Source organism: Trematomus bernacchii, unplaced genomic scaffold, assembly GCF_902827165.1.
Source record: "Trematomus bernacchii unplaced genomic scaffold, fTreBer1.1, whole genome shotgun sequence".
Lineage (NCBI taxonomy): Eukaryota > Metazoa > Chordata > Actinopteri > Perciformes > Nototheniidae > Trematomus > Trematomus bernacchii.
Genome location: NW_022987778.1, coordinates 3,604,535 through 3,625,367, shown reverse-complemented (window position 1 = coordinate 3,625,367; position 20,833 = coordinate 3,604,535). Strand labels below are relative to the sequence as shown.

Below are 20,833 nucleotides of genomic sequence, written 5' to 3'. Positions count from 1 at the left end.
GCGCAAAATTTGATAAATTGCATTAATTGATGGCGTACAACTCGGCTTAGTAAGAAGCTGAAAACCGAGTCTAAGAAATCAAATCAATGAGTTCACATGACCTCTGCAGCTTAAGGCTTCATTGGCTGCTACCAGCATAACAACCGGATATCTGACTGAGCTGTCTGTTGCATTGTGGTTAATGTAGGCGCCAGATTTTGAAAAACACTTAAAGACATTTTGATTTCTGCACATCTTGTTTTGTTTTACCGTCTGAAGCAAATCTGTGGAGTTTTTCCACGAAGCAAGTTTAACTTTGTAGTTTTTTCCCCAAATATCCTATAATCCCACTTAAAAACTGGTCAAAATGTTAATACCTGGTTCCTGTTGTGCGATGTGAAGCTAAAAGCTGCAAGAAAGTGTAACCATGATGTGCTTTGTCGTGTTTTTAATGGCATCAGTTTCCTTACATCACTTTCACTTCGATCATGAATATAGACATTTAGGATAATATCATAACTTGTGAAAATTGATAATCAATACTCTTATTATTGAGCTGCTGAGATCTGAAGTTTGAACTGATATAAAAGTGAATGGAAACCAGCCCCCCAAGTTGACACACACTAACTAAAACTTTTAAAAGTAAGACAGAAGTCGGAAGCTCTTAATGAAATTTCCAAGTGTAAACAGTGCAACTTTTATTGATTTGTTTCAAAAGTAATTTCTATGACACATGATGACGTACAGTATGAAGTCGCACCAACAACCAGATTTAAGTGCTGTCTAACAACAGTTTAAAACAAGCGTGCATCTTACTGTGAGAAAAACAAACGGAAAACTGTGCAAAGAAATGTCAGCAAGTTGAGAGATGACGACAAATGACACAGCTTCAATTAAAGTGTGAGCAAATGTGAAATTAAAGCTGTAATCAAAGGATGCCACCGGTTTGATGCCCTTTGCAGGATGACGGGATGAATTAGGTTCATTATGACATCAGTACGTTTAGTATTTGACATTAATCTCATGTCTACAAGTCAGCATCAAGTCCTTTTTTTTTTTTGCCCATTTACTAGAAATCACACACAGTTTTATTTAGAGCTGAATCAATCAGACAATCAACAGAAGTATTCACCAACAAAGATGTTAATTAGTAATAGTGCATCAAGCACAAATGCCCTCCTGTCGCTGGTTCCACTTTCTCTTTCTCTGTTTAGAGTAAATCAAAAAGGTACCCTGTGGATTTTTGTTTACATTCACTGTTTCTCACCAAAGTGCTTCTTAGCGCTCTCACAGATGAGTTGAATTCACTTGCAGAGCCATCTTTTGTGTGAAACAATATGAAATATACAATTGTTTGTTTTATTTGTAGCCATCCATTTACTAGCTAGCGGTCCTACTCCGTGGCCGTTTCTCAATGTCGAGTATACCTGCTGCAGAGCCACTATTTCAAGTATACTACGTCATCGAGTGGCGCCGAAGGACTGTTTAAATGCATGTTAAATGCCCAGCATTCGGCGCCACTCGATGACGTAGTATACTTGAAATAGTGGCTCTGCAGCAGGTATACTCGACATTGAGGAACGGCCCTTGACGTTGTTGGCTAATTGCTGCCACAAGCTGTCGACCAGCAGAAAACCAGCAAAAACATGTGGAGAACAAACGTACAAAAATGTCTTCATAATGCTGTTACTGGTCAAAACTCCACAGGGTACCTTTAAAACAAAACTGTATAGATTAAACCATTGTATGATGACACCTTAGGCTCTGGGAACCATTTTACATTATTTTGAGTCATTTTATAGACTAAGCATTTAATTTTCAGACAAAAACAAAATGAAAATAAGTGTTAGTTGCAGCCCTCGTATTACTGACAACCACGTCTCAAAGAAAGACTCAGAACCCTCACATCCAGGCAGCCTTTGGTTTACGTCACTAACGCAGGAGAATCCACTTGCAGAGACTTGAAGCTCTTCAGGCTGATCCTTACAGTGGAAACGCAGCATTTACTGTATGACTAGTCATCAGTGAAGCCTTAAACTGGCACGTACAGTTCTGCATTACCACGGGAAAATGATGAAACATTCATAAATCTCACTGTGAGGATTACCCGTTTCAAGTCTGTGCAAGTTCGTTTTCATACAGAAGGCTGTCTGGAAAGTAACACATTCACAAAGAAAACAATGTAGCGTTATAAACTAGAATATAGTGGGAAAAACACTTAATTTGTAGTAAATGGGCTTTAACATGAAACGCCAGTTTGGTTTGACACTTTGTGGCTGTTCTCTACAACTGAGAACACGTTTCTCCCATTTTTTGTAAAACCCCTAAACACCCCTCTGACTTCAAAAGGCACAGACATGTGTGGTTATAAGAGTAAAGTTTGATTGAAACAAGATCTACAAAAAGTGAACTCACAAGCTTTGACCTACGATGCCCCCCCGACCGCAGCGGTAATAATCTAATGCCTCGACACCCTGCACCCATAGTAGTTTAAATCTTAAAGAAAAACAAACAATAACAACAACATGGCTGGTATTTAATGACTTTATCCACCTGGTGGAAGTGCTCAGAATTCATAATTTTTTTTAGCTGTTTTTTTTTGTATCCCTTTGAGTCGTTTAAAAGCAGAAACAGAGTGAGACTCTTGGCCACTTTCTTCACCTGGGTCCCCAGAGAGTGTGCTGAGAGAGCAGCCGCGCTGTAAACAAGACCCACTGCTGATGGAGGAGAAATCCTGAGAACAACGGACTCATTTCCCTTCTCTTGTGGAAAACTAATGGAATCAGTCACCTGCTTTCTCTTTCTCGTGTGTCCTTAATCTTTGTATACTGTATGCAAACTCTTTTTTCATCTAATAAGAAAATATTTGTGGAAGGTTAAATGAAAATATACAATTATTAATACAATAGAGTACAGAGCTATATGTTAAAGGTGATTAAAAAAAACTGGTTGATTGTATCTCCCTTTACAATGCGAGCATTTTCCTTGGTTTAAAGGCAAGAGGTAAAGTGTATAAGAAGAAGGCCGCCTGGAGAGAAGGAGCTCCAGCGCTAGGCGATAGCTTTGGCTTCTGGTAAGAAAGCCTCCCAGTACTTTATGAGCTGCAGAGAGAAGAGAGACAGGGTCAGGGTCCTTCCTATTCAACACATGAGAAGGGGTTATAACATACAGGGTATATGCAGGAATCCTGAAGTCAGATGTAATACCTTTTAAGACCTTTTTTAAGACCCTTTCCATACATTTTAAGACCTCATCGCCACTTGGAGTTCTAACCGGTTACATTGGCGACACACTTTACCTCACATTGACTATATACAGTATTGATTGTCCTTCCTCCTTATCTTCCAACCATTTGGACGCAGACTTGCATTTCCCCATAACGATGTTGTTTAACAACCGGCGTAAACGGACCTTCGCGCGCTATCAAGCAGTGAGCGTGCGATGTCCTGTTCAGATGACGTCCAATCCAACGGGATGCCATAAATAAACTACACAGAATCACACTACACACCTACGCAATGATTACATTCAGGCAGACTGTAGAATACAACCTCTTTGGACAATTTATATACTTATTGAAAACAAGCTACAAAATGTAATACCTTGGAAAATGCCCTTACTTTTTAATAGCCTTAATTTTTGCTAAATTGATTTATCAACTTTTAATTCTTTTTAAGACCCCGCGGACACCCTGTAATATATAGGATTTACATCAGGTGGACATTTTCCAATTATAAATCACTTTTACTATGTCAAGCAAAAATTACAAATATTGTAGGAGCCATTTTGTGAAATGTTACTTGTTACCCCACTCAATAAGGCAGAGTCAAGTTTTATCTTTGCAGGCCGTTAGATTTATTGTTAGCTAATTTTCTATACAGATTTATAGCTGCAGATAGTCCCATTCACTTCCAGACATACACTCACTCGCTCTCGCTCTCCACATATACATGCTACAAACGTACCCTCCCTCTCTCCCTCTCTTTAAAGGGATAGGCGCCCTTACTTTGCCAGACCCTATTATTTTAACAGTTTTTTTTCCCCCTGAGTTTCTCATAATTGAAAAATGCATGGATTTTGGACAAAACTTAGTGCTTAAAACTTTGGAAAAGGGTCAGTTTTTCAATATTTGTGGCTATCTATTTAAATAAACCCATCAACAGATGAATTTATAATAAAATGATTTCATTCGTAAAGCTTTAATCTTTTATGACATGTAACAAATATTTCATACGTCTATCCTTAAGTATTTCTGAATAAGCTACAAATCATTTTAACATAAATTAGAAATATTCTGTAACATAGCGAGCCAAAAACAGGACTCCCATAGTTTGAAAAGTATCAAACTCTATATAAATGTACGCCGACCGGTTTGACAAGAAGGATATTTGATTTTATTACATGGCTTAGTTGAATACTCGATTCTGATTGGTCAATTGAGAACACGTGACACGTTGTTAATCCAGAACAGACAGACCGCTGTCAAGGATTTATTGACCGTTGTTAAGGACGCTCACATCTGCACAAAGAAGTCCATTCGATTTAACTGTTTACAGTTTGGCTGAAAAGCAACTGACAAGACAAGAGCGACAAGAAAACAGCGGAGAAGTAACGGGGCAGAAACCCTCCTTTTTACGCAACGTTCCAGACATAGACATCAAACGGCGACACATATTCAGTTACCAGTTACTTTGGCATTAGGGCAGGGATATCTAGATACTTCCCAAGGTTTGACATAATGAATTGTGCTACTTTTAAAGCAAGCAGCGATGTTTTCAAATCTGTAATTAAAAAGCTCCTAAAAAAACGCCATCGAAGCAGTTCCTTCTGTTGCTACGTTACATGTTACTAAGTCGCTTTTATCCAAAGCGACTTAATACTGTGGGCAATCACCACAGGAGCAATTTGGGGTGAAGTGTCTTGCCCAGGGACACAACGACATGCTGACTGCAGTGGGGTTTGAACCTGTGCTCCCCTGATCCGAACACCAACGCTCTACCCACTGCGCCACACGCCTCCTCCTGCTACGTAGTTCAAACGGTAACAACGGACTATTTTTCTTAGCGGATGCATGTCATTTTAAATAACTAATAGCCTACTATTTTTTAAATCAATAAAAACATTTTCTAAATCCATAAAAGCATTTCAATTAATATTGGGAGTCATGTCGTTACTTTGTTGAGAATGTGGCCGTGTAATAAGCGGGATAATGTGCAGCGACTGGTCATTATGGGGAAAAGAACACCCTTCAGGCAGATCAGGATCCCTCCGCGAGGTGTTCTTTTACCCATAATGACCGCCTCGCTGCACATTATCCCTTACATAAACGTGTTAAATACTCATGTTTGACTAAAGGACACTCACCTGTTGCTGAGACTGCAACAGACACTCCAGGTAATTAATGATCTCTCTTTTACAGTTCTTGGCCTTCTCCTTCTGTTGGATCAAACAAAAACAACTCAGTAAGCGATAATGTTTCCAAAGGTCCAGTACCTGAATGCAGCACAGATAACATCAGTACCTCAAAGCGCACCACTTCCTTGCGCACGGTAGCAGAAACTCTTTCAAAGTCCCTCTCGTACTGCGTCACCTTGGCCTCCCACTGAGAGGAGCAGAGGAGAAGATCAAAGACTCGCAGTAAAGAGGCGCCATCATGCCATGGTATTAAAGAAAGGAGGTATTGAAAGTAGTAAATGGTCATCGTATATTAATATTGAGTTTAAAAATTCGAAATGACAAGTTAAAAGTATCTCAGATTTCTGCCTAAGAAAGTTATTTATATTAGAAAATAAAACGTAATGAAATATTTTACATGTTGTGTTCAGTATTTCCTTCATTTTAGATTTTTAATTGACATCCCAAATATTGACTGACTATGTTTTTATGACTTCTAACTATTAAACAGTTCTGCAATGAAGCCGCTATACCATCCATTAGTTATTCAAATGGAAAGGAAGGAGATTAATATACATTTTATTACAGTATAAAGCATATTAATTATAAAGTAAGTACTAACATATCTAATAAATATTGTGTCCTGACTATAACGAGGTTAATACAAAAAACAGAGATGATTAAAATCGAATTTGACTCTTTTGTTTCACCGTGCTTCCTGTTTCTGATGAGGCTCTCATCACTCTAACATTGTACTCCATCTTGAATTTTTTTTTGATCTCCAGCACTATCAGGCATCACAGTCTCATCTGGAGTTGTTCACGTTGTGGATGTCGTACCTCAGCGATCTCCTCTTTGGCCAGCTGCAGCTTGTCGGGCTTGTTCGCCCACAGCAGCTTAGCCTCTGTCTCTCTCTTCTTCTGCAGAGCGGTCTGAGCGTCCTGCCAGCGCTGCCACGCCTTCATCCGGTGATCAAACGACCCCTGCAACACACACACACACACACACACACACACACACACACACACACACACACACACACACACACACACACACACACACACACACACACACACACACACACACACACACACACACACACACACACACACACACACACACAACACACACACACACACACCACACACACACACACACACACACACCACACACACACACACACACACACACACACACACACACACCACACACACACACACAACACACACACACACACACACACACACACACACACAACACACACACACACACACACACACACACACACACACACACACACACACACACACACACACACACACACACACACACACACACACACACACACACACACACACACACACACACACACACACTTATATTTCACTAAAAGCTTAAGCCATTAAAGCAAGGCTACTATTCAGAAGTGCTTGTATCAGTAATAATTGCAGTTTCACCTGTAGTGGGGCTTGCAATTAAAGAATTCCAACCAGTTTTTGAATTTATACCAGATTTCAAAGTAAACCTTTGCTTATATTTTGATTTGAAATAAATGTATTCAAGTGATGGAAGAAGCTGCTCGGGTCTTGCTTAATCCTTAGGTCTTCACTTAAATGTATAGAAGTACAATTCTGCACCGCAATGTTATGTAGTCTGAAATCTACATATCCAGTCTGCTAATTGATTTATATACACCTCAAGTGACCTCCTAACCTTTGGAGTCAAAGTGATTCTGTTACAATGTAGGTTATATTTTAATTCAACTTTTTGAGAAAATAATTAAGAGTCAAGACATGTAGAAGTGAACAGGTTTCCTCCGTACCCTGACGGCTCCCAGCAGGCGGATGTAGTCTGCGATGAGCTCTGCGAAGCTGAAGGTGTCGTTGGCGGCCTGGTCCTGGTGCAGCTGCTCCATCTTGTCCTCCACCTCGGCCAGCTGAGAGAGGGCGCGGGACAGAGCCGTGTTGTCCTCCGCGCTGCCCAGCATCGCCGTGCTCTTAGCGAAGCCGGCCGTGTTCAACGACAGCTCTGGAGAGGGAACAGTTCAAAAACTTAATGACAATACTCCACTTTCTTTTTTATTTAAAGAATTATATAGAAAACATCCAACAACCTATAGTAGGCTGAAGAAGTGCTATGACAAATACACATGCATTTGCTGAGGCAAGTAGTTGAGGCCCTGTCTGGAGGGTCTTAGGGGTTTTCTGTTTCTGTTTTATCACGTCATTGTGTATTTTGGTTTATTTTTGTCATTGCTATTACTGTAGTGGTCTTTTTATGTTATTATCATTATTGTTTTGTCACCTTTTTTTATATACCACCTGCATTTGTACTCGGTGTTATGTGTGGGAAAAACCAATAAATAAAGTGTTAAAAAAAAAGAATAGTACTTTCTTAAACTGGTACATTAACAAAAACAAAACGGCACACATCTATGAGAACAAATACTGAGAATACTCCAAGAATAAAGGGATAGGATCTTGGAAAAACGTTCTTTGTCAAGGAACCACTTCAGGAGGTTGGATCAAAGTCATCTCCCCAAAGTTGCTGTTGCTTGTCACCACCATTATCCTCAAAATCAGACCTATAATAATCAGTGTTTGAGGGGAGGGGGCTGACCTTTCCTGTGGACCACCAGAGACTCCACCAGCGCGTGGAGCTTCCTGAAGTGCTGATCTGAAGACTCCACCTCCTGCAGCTTCTCCTCGAACCACTGCAGGAAAACACGTCATTTATTACTATTTCTGTAACTATAGCTGTGAAATCCATTTTTCCAACTTCCAACTTCTGTTGTTTTCACTGTCTACACTTTCTTGTCATCTGTGAGGCATTTGGAACTGCATATACCTGTACGAAAGGTGTCATACAAATACACTTGGATTGATTAATGATTGAAATAACATGTACATTTTTAAATGTTAAAAATCTTAAACATGTGAAGTTACACCGAGTCAAACAACTTGAACAATTATTCAATCACATCTTTGTACGAGAATTTAACTACAAGATTTTACTACAGAATTACAGAGAATTTAACTACAAGATTTTACTACAGAGAATTTAACTACAAGATTTTCCCAAACGTTTATGGTTACTAAGAAATAATTACAAGTAAGCGAATGATATATTAAAATCCAAATCGACTTCATTGCTTTTCTAGATTCATAAACACTGATCCTACATGTATTTATACGACGACTATTTAGTGCTTTCATGGAAAAGTATTTAGTTTAAATACAAACTGGAAAGCTTTTGCATGCGTGGTACTTTGAGCTCAGATCAAGAGGAAATCCGTGTCACAGCTCAGTTTCTTTATAGACAAACTGATTGCTAATCAGCGTGACTGTGCTGACAGCAATAGTGAACTGTTAAATAGTTAAAACTGTTATCTTGCACTTAAGCAAACACACTGGACACAAATAAAGTGAATCAATAGCACCAGATCAGTTAGAAAATCATGTTTCTGATCATTTAAGAGCAATAAAAACCCAATGAAGACATGTTTCCCTTCACCTCAGAATACATTCAGGTTGAATTATGAAACTCAAACAAGCAAACAGACTCATGTCAAGCCACTTTGCAAACTCCCTAGTCTGTTGGCCCTGTGCCATCAGACTTTAACTGGGAGCTGGAAATGTTCTGCTTTTTACTGGAAAATACAAATCTGCTGTTCAAAACAGTTTGGATTGTGAAGAAGCCCTGATGCAGCGGGAGTGTCTGTTTACATCTGGACTCACCACGTCTGACTCATTCATCTTGATGGTCATTTTACTGACAGCATCTGTTGCTTTGTTGATCATTTTCAGGAAGCCGGCGCCACTCAGAGCCTGGGTGCTCGTTGCTCTGGGCAACTGGAGACACAGACACACAGTTATTAAATATTTAAAACGTAATAAAACTTCAGATAAACAAAAAGGGATTAAGATGTATAACACATCCCTCGATGCTGTATAGATTGTTGAATCGGAAAGTTATTATGTGCAAAAGTTAAGCACAGACAGGTTTATGTTTGTCTTATAAAAAGCCCCAGAGAATCCCCAAATGCGTCTTTACCTCATCTCTCTCCAGAAACTCTCTGACATCAGGATCCTGGAGGAGTGACGGGTGATTTACCACCCTCTGGAGGTACCTGGTGAAGAGGAAAAATGGAATTAAAACTCACTTTCATGCTTTTTGTGAGCATAACAGCTTCACTGTTTAATAAAGATTTAATGAACAGAAGGGCGGGACTACTTACAGCTTGGTAACACAATTTATTTTCATTCTTCCCGTCTTACCTCTCCAGAGCAGCTCTTCTTCTCTCCACAAAGTCTGCTGCGGAAGAATCATCCTTTCCCACCTTCACCTTTGTCATTCCTGGAAGAGAACATCCCTTCTTATAGCTGCTGGAAAGTATATTCACAGTTACGCTATTAAGAGGAAACAGCAAAGCCAAGTCAGCCTACCCAGGATGCTCTTCTCTGGAGGCGGAGGCACGATGAATCCATTTGGTCCATGTTTTTCAGAAAGCTTCTCGTAGAGGCCGAGGAAGTCGCTGAAGCGTCGCCTCACGGTGAACGTCTTGTTGCGGAACATCGGCATTTGGGTCTGAAACATGTTTTCATATTATTTAAAATCGTATGTGACGTTCCTAAAACACTTTAATTTGGTTGATTACTACTCAGGGTATATGCAGGAATCCTGAAGTCAAATGTAAGACCTTTTAAGACCTTTTTTAAGACCCTTTCCATACATTTTAAGACCTCATCGCCACTTGGAGTTTTAACCGGTTACATTGGCGACACACTTTACCTCACATTGACTATATACAGTATTGATTGTCCTTCCTCCTTATCTTCCAACCATTTGGACGCAAACTTGCATTTCCCCATAACGATGTTTAACAACCGGGGTAAACGGACCTTCGCGCGCTATCAAGCAGTGAGCGTGCGATGTCCTGTTCAGATGACGTCAAATCCAACGGGATGCCATAAATAAACTGCACAGAATCACACTACACACCTACGCAATGATTACATTCAGGCAGACTGTAGAATACAACCTCTTTGGACAGTTTATATACTTATTGGAAACAAGCTACAAAATGTAATACCTTGGAAAATGCCATTTAATACTTTTTAATAGCCTTAATTTTTGCTAAATTGATTGATCAACTTTTAAAGACCCCGCGGACCCCCTGGTGATGTAATCCTTGTCTGCCATTCAAGAACAGTGCATGGCCGTTACTCCTGAAAAACGCTGACCAGCACTTCCTGTTGCCACACATCTGATGAGTAACTGCTAACGTCCTCTGGATTTAAGATGACACACTTTATGTCATGTGAAAAGCTGTATATCGATATAAGTGTTTACCTGTGTGGTTACTTTGTAGCCCATGTAAGCGTTCATTCCATCACCTGTTAAAAAAAAGGGATAAAAGTCAGTCAAAAATAAAGAGACAAATTGATTATTAGAATATTAGTCAAGTCAAGCTGAATGGATACTTGAGCCCCTCTTTTTGGTTCCTTTGTCTTATTCACATGACTAAGCACCTCAGATAAAAATGTTGCTTGCTTAACGCTTACAGTCCACAAACTAATTACAAGCCTTATTGCAATTCAATAAATAATAAAACAGATCCTAAACATCCTTACCAACTTTTTCAGGATCTTTAACAGACACCAAGATCTCAAATTTGTCTTCCTGTTCTTCTTCTTCCTCTTCTTCCAACTGAAACAAATATTGAACATATAGTTAAACACTGACATTGGCAATGATCTACTGTCACCAAACATTTATATTGAAGTTCATTTTGAAACATTGGCTCAGGTGCTAAACCAGTCAGAAAATGCAAATTAAACAACCAACTGAGCTTCTCATAAGACCTTCGAGAAAACTTTAATTAGCAATTCCTTAAACAGTTTTTTTAAGTCATTACTTTGTTGCAGTCTATTGGGATTTTCATTCTGAGATCATATGTGTGTGTGTGTGTGTGTGTGTACCTCCTCCAGGGCAGCAGCTTGTGGCTTCACCAGGCTGGCAGCAGCTGACAGGGGGGGGGCGGCGGACGTAGACGGTGCGACTGTCACATCTTTCTTTCTCTCTTCCCGCGGACTGTCGAGGGAAAGCTCCACTGTGGCTTCTGTCAGCGAGGGAAGAAACAGAAAAGAAACCAGCCTTTCGTTATTACATGTACAAGGAGGCATAGGAGGCGTGTGGCGCAGTGGAGTAGTGCGTTGGTGTTCGGATCAGGGGGTCACAGGTTCAACCCCCACTGCACTACACTTCACCCCAAATTGCTCCTGTGGGGATTGTCCACAGTATTGAGTATGTAAGTCACTTTGGATAAAAGCGTCTAACAAGTAACATGTAATAATAATAATATAATATACAAGGGAGATATTACATTACATTACATGTCATTTGTTAGACGCTTTTATCCAAAGCGACTTACATACATTCAGTACTGTGGACAATCCCCACAGGAGCAATTTGAGGTGAGGTGTCTTGCCCAGGGACACAACGACATGCTGACTGCAGTGTGACTCGAACTTGCAATCCCCTGATTCAAAGTCCAGCACACTATCACACAGCCTCCCTCATATATGTAGAGAAATATATATTATTTTCTTCACTTCTAAGGCTGCCTGAAGCTAAATTGTGCTTAAAAAACACATCTAATACCGACATTCACTCATACAGTTTGCCCTTTTTGCCTCTAGTTTATTACAAACCAATCACATGTGCACTCGTGTTGTAAACTGAAGTCACAAGTGTCTTATTTATTGGTCAGTTAAAGGGCAACTCCCACATTTGTACTGAAATCGGAGTACTACTCCATACAATAAGAGTTGATTAATCGCCTAAAATAATGTTACTTGAGTCAGTGCTTTGATAAAGCCATATCTCTGGTTCTGCTGCACTGATTTGAATCCTTTGTGTTTATTTGAACCGTCAATGTGATAATGAATAGCATTACAATGCTGAGTCTGTGGAGTGTTCTTTAAATGGGCTGACGTGTGTTTTATAAATCAACCATGAAATGAATCCCTGCTTTGAATCTTTCCGTGAACCTTTGTTGCGTGTCATCCTCCGTCTGTCTCCCTTCATTTCCTGTAAGCTTTCTACCGTCCGCTAATCCAATAACGACAAACATACCTCCAAAAAATAAAGACTGAAAGGACATTATATGACATCTGGTGTTTTCAAAATGTAGTTCTGGTTATGTTTTTATATGCAGTAAATCGCTTATATAAGTATTTTGATTCTGGAGTGCAGTTATGTGCAAATTTGAATTGAACAGTTCTTATATTTCCGGGGAAAAAAAGGGGGTTAAATGTGGAGATTCTGAATGAATTATTCTTTGTGAACACTACATCCAGATAATGTTCCATAAAACCAAACATAGTGGACCCACCTGCAAATATATCCATCTCCTCTTCAGAGTGGACTCCATTGGTCTTGGAGCTGGCGGCGCTGGTGTTTTTGACAATGGGCACGGTGGTGATGGCTTCCTCACTGAAGAGATCAGCAGGTTCTGCAGGAGTACTGTCCTGCAGAGGCCCCCCCATGTTGCTAACATCAGTGGAAGCAGCTTTGGTTTTGACGGGTTTGTCCTTCGGCTCCGTGCTCACAGCTTTCTTTGAGGTGGCACCCAGCGGCTCACCGAACAGATCCTCGTCCGCTTCTCCGAAGAGGCTCTTCTGCTGCTTGGCAGGTTTGGTCTGCCGTGCTTCTGTGAAAAAGTCGCTCCCCTCGTCTTCGAAAAGATCGACTGTTGCCGGTGTGGCTATTTTGGCTTCGGCAGCAGATGCAGCAGCACTAAGGAGGTCAACCAAGGGGTCACTGAACGTTTTGCTGGCAGGCGGTGGCTGTTGTGTTTCACTGGTTGGCGAATCGTCACTGAGGAGGTCATCCAAAGGGTCAACGAATGTGTTGCTGGCAGGCGGCGGCTGTTGTGTTTCAGTGGCTGGCGAAACAGCGCCGAAAAGGTCTTCCAAAGGGTCAAAGAACGCTTCGCTGGCACGCGGTGGTTCTTGTGTTTCAGCAGCTGGGGAATCATCAATGATGACATCAACCAAAGGGTCAGCAAATGTGACGCTGGCAGGCGGTGGCTGTTGTGTTTCTGCGGCGGGCGAAACATCACCGAGAAGGTCTTCCAAAGGGTCAACAAATGCTTGGCTGGCAGGTGGCGGCTGTTCTGTTTCAACGGCTGGCAAATCAGCACCGAGGTCGATAATAGGATCAGTGGAAGTTTCTATTGCTTCCTCTTCCTCATCACTTCCTGTTTTCCCGTCAACAGGTGGAACTGGAACACTACTGGCCTCTTCAACCTTATCCGTTGGCGTTTCTTCAACAGTAACATCTGCTTCTACTACTTCCTCTTGCGGGGCTTCGGTTTCACTTCCAAATATGTCTTCAAATTCCTCTGCGGGCTCGTCTAAAGGGATTTCAGTTTTTTCCTCTTCTGCATCTGCAACTGGACTCTCAGCTGTGTCTTCTTCATCCGGAGAGTCGGTGATGTTGTTAGTTAGGTCGACAAAATCATCTGAGGGTTCGCTCATGACTTTGCTGGATGGTGTGTTTGCTGTTTGGATGCTGACGGGCTCGAATAAGGGGTCATCCATGAGGTCAACGGGAGGTTTCATTAAAACATTACTGGGTTCAATGGTAGGAGACAGTATGCTGTCCATTCCAGTCAGTGGAGGGTTGCTCTGGAGAGAATGAAAAAGGGGGAAAAGATTTCAAATTTTAGAGAGTGGGTCTTTTAAACGAGGAACGCGCCCCAAATACGATCAGAGTTACAGTAGAGGGGCTGCCAAAACAATTTGATAATGTTTCAAAAGTTGTTTTTCTTTTAAATGTTTTAATTTAGTAGCTTCATTTTGCATGCACCATTAAAAGGTATGTTTATACATGGCACTTAAGGCCAACATGTCATGTGCAATTCATTTGTATACATATGAAGCAGGGGGTCCCTGCTTCGTTTATTTGCCGGCTAAGGGGTCTTCCATGTCTTCTAATTGTTTGTTTGTATGACAAAAAGTCCAAACCCCAAATAAATGCAATAAACACTAAACAGAACGAAGTAGAAAATCTGTCAATCGTGTAAAAGATTAACTTTATAATCCTTTTTCCTCGCTCAGTTTAATATGTTTTCCATGACTGTCATAAGGGTAGTGGAAGGAATACAGTTTCCTCATATCATAAAATGTCTATAAACATTCATAGAAACTGTCCCTCCAGCATTATAGAGGTCTCTGTATCAAGTTAAAATGGGTTTTCACTAGGATATTGCACCGACAAAAACTTCCACAAACGTATCAACGTTAAATAAAACAAAACTTTTTTTTGCTGAATTAAACAGGTTTTTAAGGTATTTGTTTGATTTTCAGTAGGCAGAGAAAGTGATAAATGTGACTTCCTGTTTGTTGTCACATTAGATTTATGAGTGAAAGCCAGATGCTTTACAACTCATTTGCATGTTATGTTCCACATAATTCTAAGCTGAGCCTCCAGGTAGCACCACTTATTGTGAAGAATGCACAAAGAAAACAAATACATTTAATTTAAGGCTACAGGGTGTGTAACGAATAATGCGAATATTCCCTTGAAATAAAAAAAGAATGACTTTATAATGGGAGAAAGCAATGTAGTACTGAGTTATCGAATCATGATTCAAGCTAATTATTGCTCATAAAGAAAATAAAGTCAGTTTTTGGATTATTGGGTACGCCTTATACAACAGTCCTGCAAAAACCTAACTTCCAGGATCTTTCTTTTATTGCATTGGCGGAAATAGCCTATGTTAAACACAACATCCACAATTTGCTGAGTAAGCTTTTCCATGCAGCAGTGAATCCAGCAGGAAAAAAAGGGGAGAAAAAAAAAATCAAAGACAGCAACTTTCCAATCTCCTCTCTGAACTTTGACTGTAGGAAAACATCCGGGTTCTGACCATGTGACCACAGCTCACTCACATGACAGGAGGCTGCTCAGGCCAGCTTTTTAACCTCATTCAAAACCCCCAAAAAAGGGAGAGTGAATTTTAAAATGTATTCATTTGAATAACAACAAAAAATGAGGACGTTCACAAACCACACAGACCTCATTTCCTGCAGACTGCTCCAATTTAACTGCTTCTTGTTTACCTATGCATGGCCTTAAAGTATGCACATACAAAATGTTTAAGATGATAGCCTACCTTCAGATTTCAGTGTAAATTAACCGGAAGTATGGCCGATTGCTGCACAGAAAACTAGGAACACAGGCTTTAATTTGTGTCATCTGGTTACCCAATTGACCTCATTAAAATCTCAGCCAGCCAGTCCTCCACATTGCAACTTTCAGGAATAAATCAATACCAAAATGGGCGTTTGAAACAGTGTCAAAGATCAGCACAGGCTGTTTTAAAAAGTCAGAAATTGTGATGGAAGGTGGATTTTTCTGCCTCCTCTCGAAACACTCCTTTGATAATTAACGTAAAGGCTGTAGGTCTACAATTGTACGACACAACAGTTACTAATGTTAACATGATTTGATTACCGTTTCCCCAATGCTAAAAACAAGCTCAATGTTTGTCTTCACCTAACAAAACTTTTGCTAGAAGCGCCTTATTAGCCGTATTTGCTGACGTTAGCTCACCATTATTTTGGCAGTAAATGACAGTAAAAGCTAACTATTCTTAAGGCAGTAGATGTCAGTAAAACCTAACTATTCTTATGGCAGTGCATGTCAGTAAAAGCGTGCTATTCTTATGGCAGTTATTGGCAATTAAAGCTAACTATTCTTATGGCAGTTAACGTCAGTTGTTAGCCACATCAGATTAGCTTAGCTTAAAATCAAGCAGACATACTGTGCTCATGAAGAGATCGTCCCCGTCGTCTTCATCACTGTGACTGTCTCGGCCTCCAACTTCTTCGGTGTCCAGCACATCTTGGTCCTCGGAGTCGGGAAACGGAGGAGGACTACGCTCCGAGCTGGTCGCCATCTTCAAATCTTCTTAAAACAAACACAAGGGGAGGTCCGTCCACAGATCCCCTTCTTCTGCTCCTTTTAGCGGCTAGCGTTAACTCCGCTGCTACAGCTAAAACTGTGGCAGTTCTCCTGAAGACAGTACAACTCAAAGCAGTGGAGGAGGAGTGATTGGAGGGCGGCTTCACGACGTGCAGACCTCCGCTGTCCGCTCTCTGTTTTACTTCCTGGTCCTCCTCTTCTGGTCAGGTTAGCTCCACAGTTAGCTTCACTGAGAGGCTTGGCAGTCATGAGACAGATGCAGTAGCGGTGTACACAGCATCATGGACCTGGGCAGGAGTTGATATCGCAGGTGCTCAAAGATCATATTGGGGACGTCTGAGTGTTTTGGGGGTGATGCCTCGTCACGACGTGGAGGCGAGGGAGCCGCTTCTCACCAGGGAACACCTGAAGCCAAATGAGCTGGAATCCGATGAAGGTACAGGTTGTTTTTGCACCCAATATGAAGGGTGACTTTCTGTATTGTGTTATTTCACCTGCTAAATACACTGTTTCAGGAGTGTTTTAGATCAGCTAGAAATGCATGATCAAAAACCAGATAGCACTTGTTTTCACATTTAGAGTTTACTCTTTAGAAAGTAGTCCTGTGGTTCTCACAGGACTCCGACAAAGGACTGCGACAAAGCTTCAAACATGTGATTATCCTATAGATTAGTATGCATTGCTGTGTAGATTAAACTACCCACCACTATACCATATGCAAGTGAAAATATATACAAACTATATTATTAGAATAATATATCTTAAACAGAGGTGTTAAGTAACTAAGTATTTACTGTAGGTTAAGTACTGTACCTAAGTACAATGCTGAGGGACTTTACTTGAGTATTTAAATTTGTTGTTACTTTGAACTAAATTGTGTACTTTTACCCCACTATATTTATTTAATAACTTGTTTTTTTAGTTACACCTTGAGTACAACCAGCTTTAATAAGACTGTAATAATGCATCAATAATTATAATCGAAACATAATAATATATTATTCTGAAATGAGCCATTCTGCATAATGAATAGTTTTAATTTTGGTTCTTTAAGTATATGTTGACGCTAACACTTTTGTACTTTTACTTGAGGAACATTTTGATTGCCGGACTTTCACTTGTTCCTACACTCTTGCACTTCTACTTGTACTTAAGTACAACATATAGGTACTTCTCTCACCTCTGGTCTTAAATAACAAACATAAAGTCACTATCTCTATTCAAAATCAAAAGGCTACCAGAGTCCCAATAAACATACAATATGATATTGGGGAGACTGGGGACAGTTGCAACAAGTCTTATTCTTCCATCAGAAACATGTTAACGATACTCATACTGTAGTTTAGATGCTCCGTTAGATCCTACTTCCACCAAAAAACAACACACATTTATTGAGTTGAACAAAACATGTTGCAACTTGCTGCATATCATAACAGACCACAAGCTTTTGTAAACATATTGTAACTGTACCCAGGGTTGGGGTCAGTTGCAAAATCTGACTTATTCTATAACATATTTAAGTTTAATGTATAAATACTAGTTTAGTCCTGACCAAATAGTCTCTGAGTAAGCGAGAGAAATGCACAAAGTGTTGCAACAGTCTCCCTTTATATAATATAAGACACATCATTAATACAAATGTTAGCACCAACAAAATGGGGGGCTAAAGCTCTCATGACCTCTTAAATATCTGTTTAAGCTGACACCTTTGTTTCACTTCACTGTTTGTGTTTTTTGCTGATTTTATTTTAGGTGAAATCATTTTCGACAGGAGTTCATCAAACCTCCCACGTGACGCTGGTGAGAGGCCACAGAGAAGATTAACATATGAGGAAGCAGTAGAGGAAGCAGGTAATGACATCATAATATCAACTGGTAAATACCTTTTTGATCCTTTATATAGGTTGAAATAGGAGGATTACATGATTATAAGATGGAAAATGCATCATACACAATCTAAAAAAGGACGGCAAAACAATAAATAATAATATTTCTTAACAGTTTCTGACTCAATAGATTTTTACAGCATCACTAAACCATACGTGTGATACTGAGGTGTGTGTTGACGGTAATGGACAAAGCAGCAGCTGCAGACAGCATTACCGTTAATATGGTGCGTTAACTGATAACGTTTCTCTTTGTTGATTCACTCCTTGTTCTGCTTTTGCTCTCAGGGTTTGGGTTGTTCCACTGGATGCTGTTGGTGGTATGTGGTTGGGCCAATGCCAGCGATGCCGTGGAGATCCTCTGTGTGTCTTTCCTCCTGCCGACGGCGCGCTGCGATCTGCTGCTCAGCTCCTCAGACATGGGCCTGCTCACTGCCAGCATCTTCCTCGGTGAATAACAATCATTTAATAAATATGTTATCATGACTGAGCAAATATTCTCCGGTATCAGATCCTCAAATGAGACTTTGCTGCTCAACAAGTTTTAAACAATCAGGAAAAACAACCTTTTCAATTATTCACAATAAATTAAAGTAAACGTATTTGTCATAGCAGTGTTACAAATGTATGAAAGACTTTAATTATTATTATTACATGTTACTTGTTAGACGCTTTTATCCAAAGCGACTTACATACTCAATACTGTGGACAATCCCCACAGGAGCAGTTTGGGGTCAAGTGTCTTGCCCAGGGACACAACGACATGCTGACTGCAGTGGGGTTTGAACCTCTGACCCCCTGATCCGAACACCTACGCACAACCCACTGCGCCACACGCCTCACACGAAGAGAAAGAAAATAAATGGGCTAAGACTAGATGTAAAAAAACAAATGTAGGTTTTGGGTTATTGGTCTATACTTATTAAATACTTATTTTGTGGTGAGGTGAAAAAAATAAACAATTACAGAAAAACGCACAACACATAAAATTATGATGCCGTGAAAATGTAAAAATAGAAAAATAACTGAGCCTAAACGACTGAATGTAGTTGTAAAATCAATTCTAGAGGAAATTAAAACTAATAGTCTACATGCTAACTATTGGCTCTGTGAGGTTATTTAGTTTAGTTTAGTTTATTTGTTTATGGTGTCGTGGACAGTCCCCATTGATCAACTGTCACAAAAAACAATAAATGGGGCAGCTTTAGCAAACATTGCTAATTTCCAGCTGTTGTCCCCGGCCAGATGATAATGGACACCCTTACAATCACAATACATCAATACAGGTTGTACATATTCACAGCAATGCTAAGAGCTAAATGCTAATGTTGGTATAACATTTTTGTTTTCTAGGAATGATGGTGGGGGGCTACATGTGGGGGTACCTGGCTGACCAGAGGGGGCGGCGCCGGGTCCTGGTTGTGTCCCTCACAGTGAACGGGGTGTTTGGAGGTCTGGCCAGCGTGGCCCCCTGGTTCTGGCTCTTCCTGCTGCTGCGGTTCATCAGCGGCATCGGGTGAGCACGGGATTTGCATATGTTTTGTATTGTGTCTCCTGGAGTTATATAGCTGACGGTAACACACGCAATGAAGTATGTTTCAGTGCTCAGAGAGAACATACTGCAGCCACCGGGGTCATAGTTTGTATCCCTATAACACCTTCATGTTCCTTTAGGTACAACATTACACACAATATTTATATTACCTTAGTTGTGCCCTCATTTTGCCAGTGTAGCATGAATAAACAGTCACTAAAATGAATTCTGTTTTCCTTCCCTTCTGCAGTGTCGGCGGGTCCATCCCTGTCATCTTCTCCTACTTCTCTGAGTTCATGCCCAGACGGAGGAGAGGTGCGATGATCAGCGCTCTGGCCACCTTTTGGATGGCAGGAAACATCCTGGCTGCAGGTGGGAAAACTCATAAATAAAACATTATCAAGGCTCATTGCTACCAACGCTGGTGTTATGAGAAAACTAAGTGCTAAGCAAATTACACATTTTATATACCTACTTCAAAAAGGTAAAGACTTATTCCCTTTGGGGCGACAGTATCTAAATAATAAAAAGTGTAGACCTGTGTGTTCAATAGTTCCTCATCTTGTACCTGCAGGTCTGGCCTGGTTAGTGATCCCAAGAACCTGGGCTCATTTCTCTCTGGGGTTTCTGGACTTCCAGAGCTGGAGACTGTTTGTGGTTCTCTGCTCTGTTCCCAGCCTCACATCAGCCCTGATGTTCAGGCTGCTCATGCCTGAAAGCCCCAAGTTCCTCATGGAGGTATTTAAATGCCAGATTAGATATCATGATTGCAGCCTGCTTTTTTTTATCCCCAGCAGACATTTAGATTTTTGTTTTGTCTTTTCCAGGCTGGCCAGGAGAAAGAGGCGCTCCATGTCTTCAAGGTGATGTTTAAGCTGAACATGCGGGGAAAGGGAAAGTCTTTACCGGTAAGAACCTAATTATATTCATATATATACCTCTATGATTTGTTATCATTGTTTTGGGGCACAATGTGTGTAGCTTAAAAACACTGATAAATTGTAAAGTCTACAGTACAAATAAACGTATATTTGAGCCAAAGAGA

The 20,833-nt window shown here is 40.5% G+C and overlaps 2 protein-coding genes across 2 annotated transcripts in view; one reads left to right on the top strand and one right to left on the bottom strand.

The window, feature by feature from the left end:
* Window positions 1–647: 647 nt before the first annotated feature.
* snx1a (sorting nexin 1a) lies at window positions 648–16,469 on the bottom strand. The gene is made up of 15 exons (XM_034149247.1): window positions 16,208–16,469; window positions 12,770–14,066; window positions 11,355–11,494; window positions 11,007–11,082; window positions 10,726–10,769; window positions 9,819–9,960; window positions 9,651–9,729; window positions 9,427–9,502; window positions 9,111–9,224; window positions 7,993–8,086; window positions 7,196–7,401; window positions 6,213–6,356; window positions 5,501–5,581; window positions 5,344–5,415; window positions 648–3,080 (listed from the first exon to the last, which is right to left on the bottom strand). Exons 1-15 carry the CDS (start codon window positions 16,340–16,342, stop codon window positions 3,030–3,032), a joined length of 2,751 nt encoding a protein of 916 aa, XP_034005138.1. The 5' UTR covers window positions 16,343–16,469; the 3' UTR covers window positions 648–3,029.
* Window positions 16,470–16,604: 135 nt separating this feature from the next.
* The window catches only part of sv2 (synaptic vesicle glycoprotein 2), an 8,998-nt gene continuing 4,769 nt past the window's right edge, over window positions 16,605–20,833 (top strand). The window contains 7 exon segments of the mRNA XM_034149248.1: window positions 16,605–16,804; window positions 18,121–18,219; window positions 18,543–18,704; window positions 19,608–19,770; window positions 20,039–20,160; window positions 20,363–20,526; window positions 20,616–20,696. Of these exon segments, the coding sequence (XP_034005139.1) occupies window positions 16,723–16,804; window positions 18,121–18,219; window positions 18,543–18,704; window positions 19,608–19,770; window positions 20,039–20,160; window positions 20,363–20,526; window positions 20,616–20,696 (873 nt within the window). The 5' untranslated portion in view covers window positions 16,605–16,722.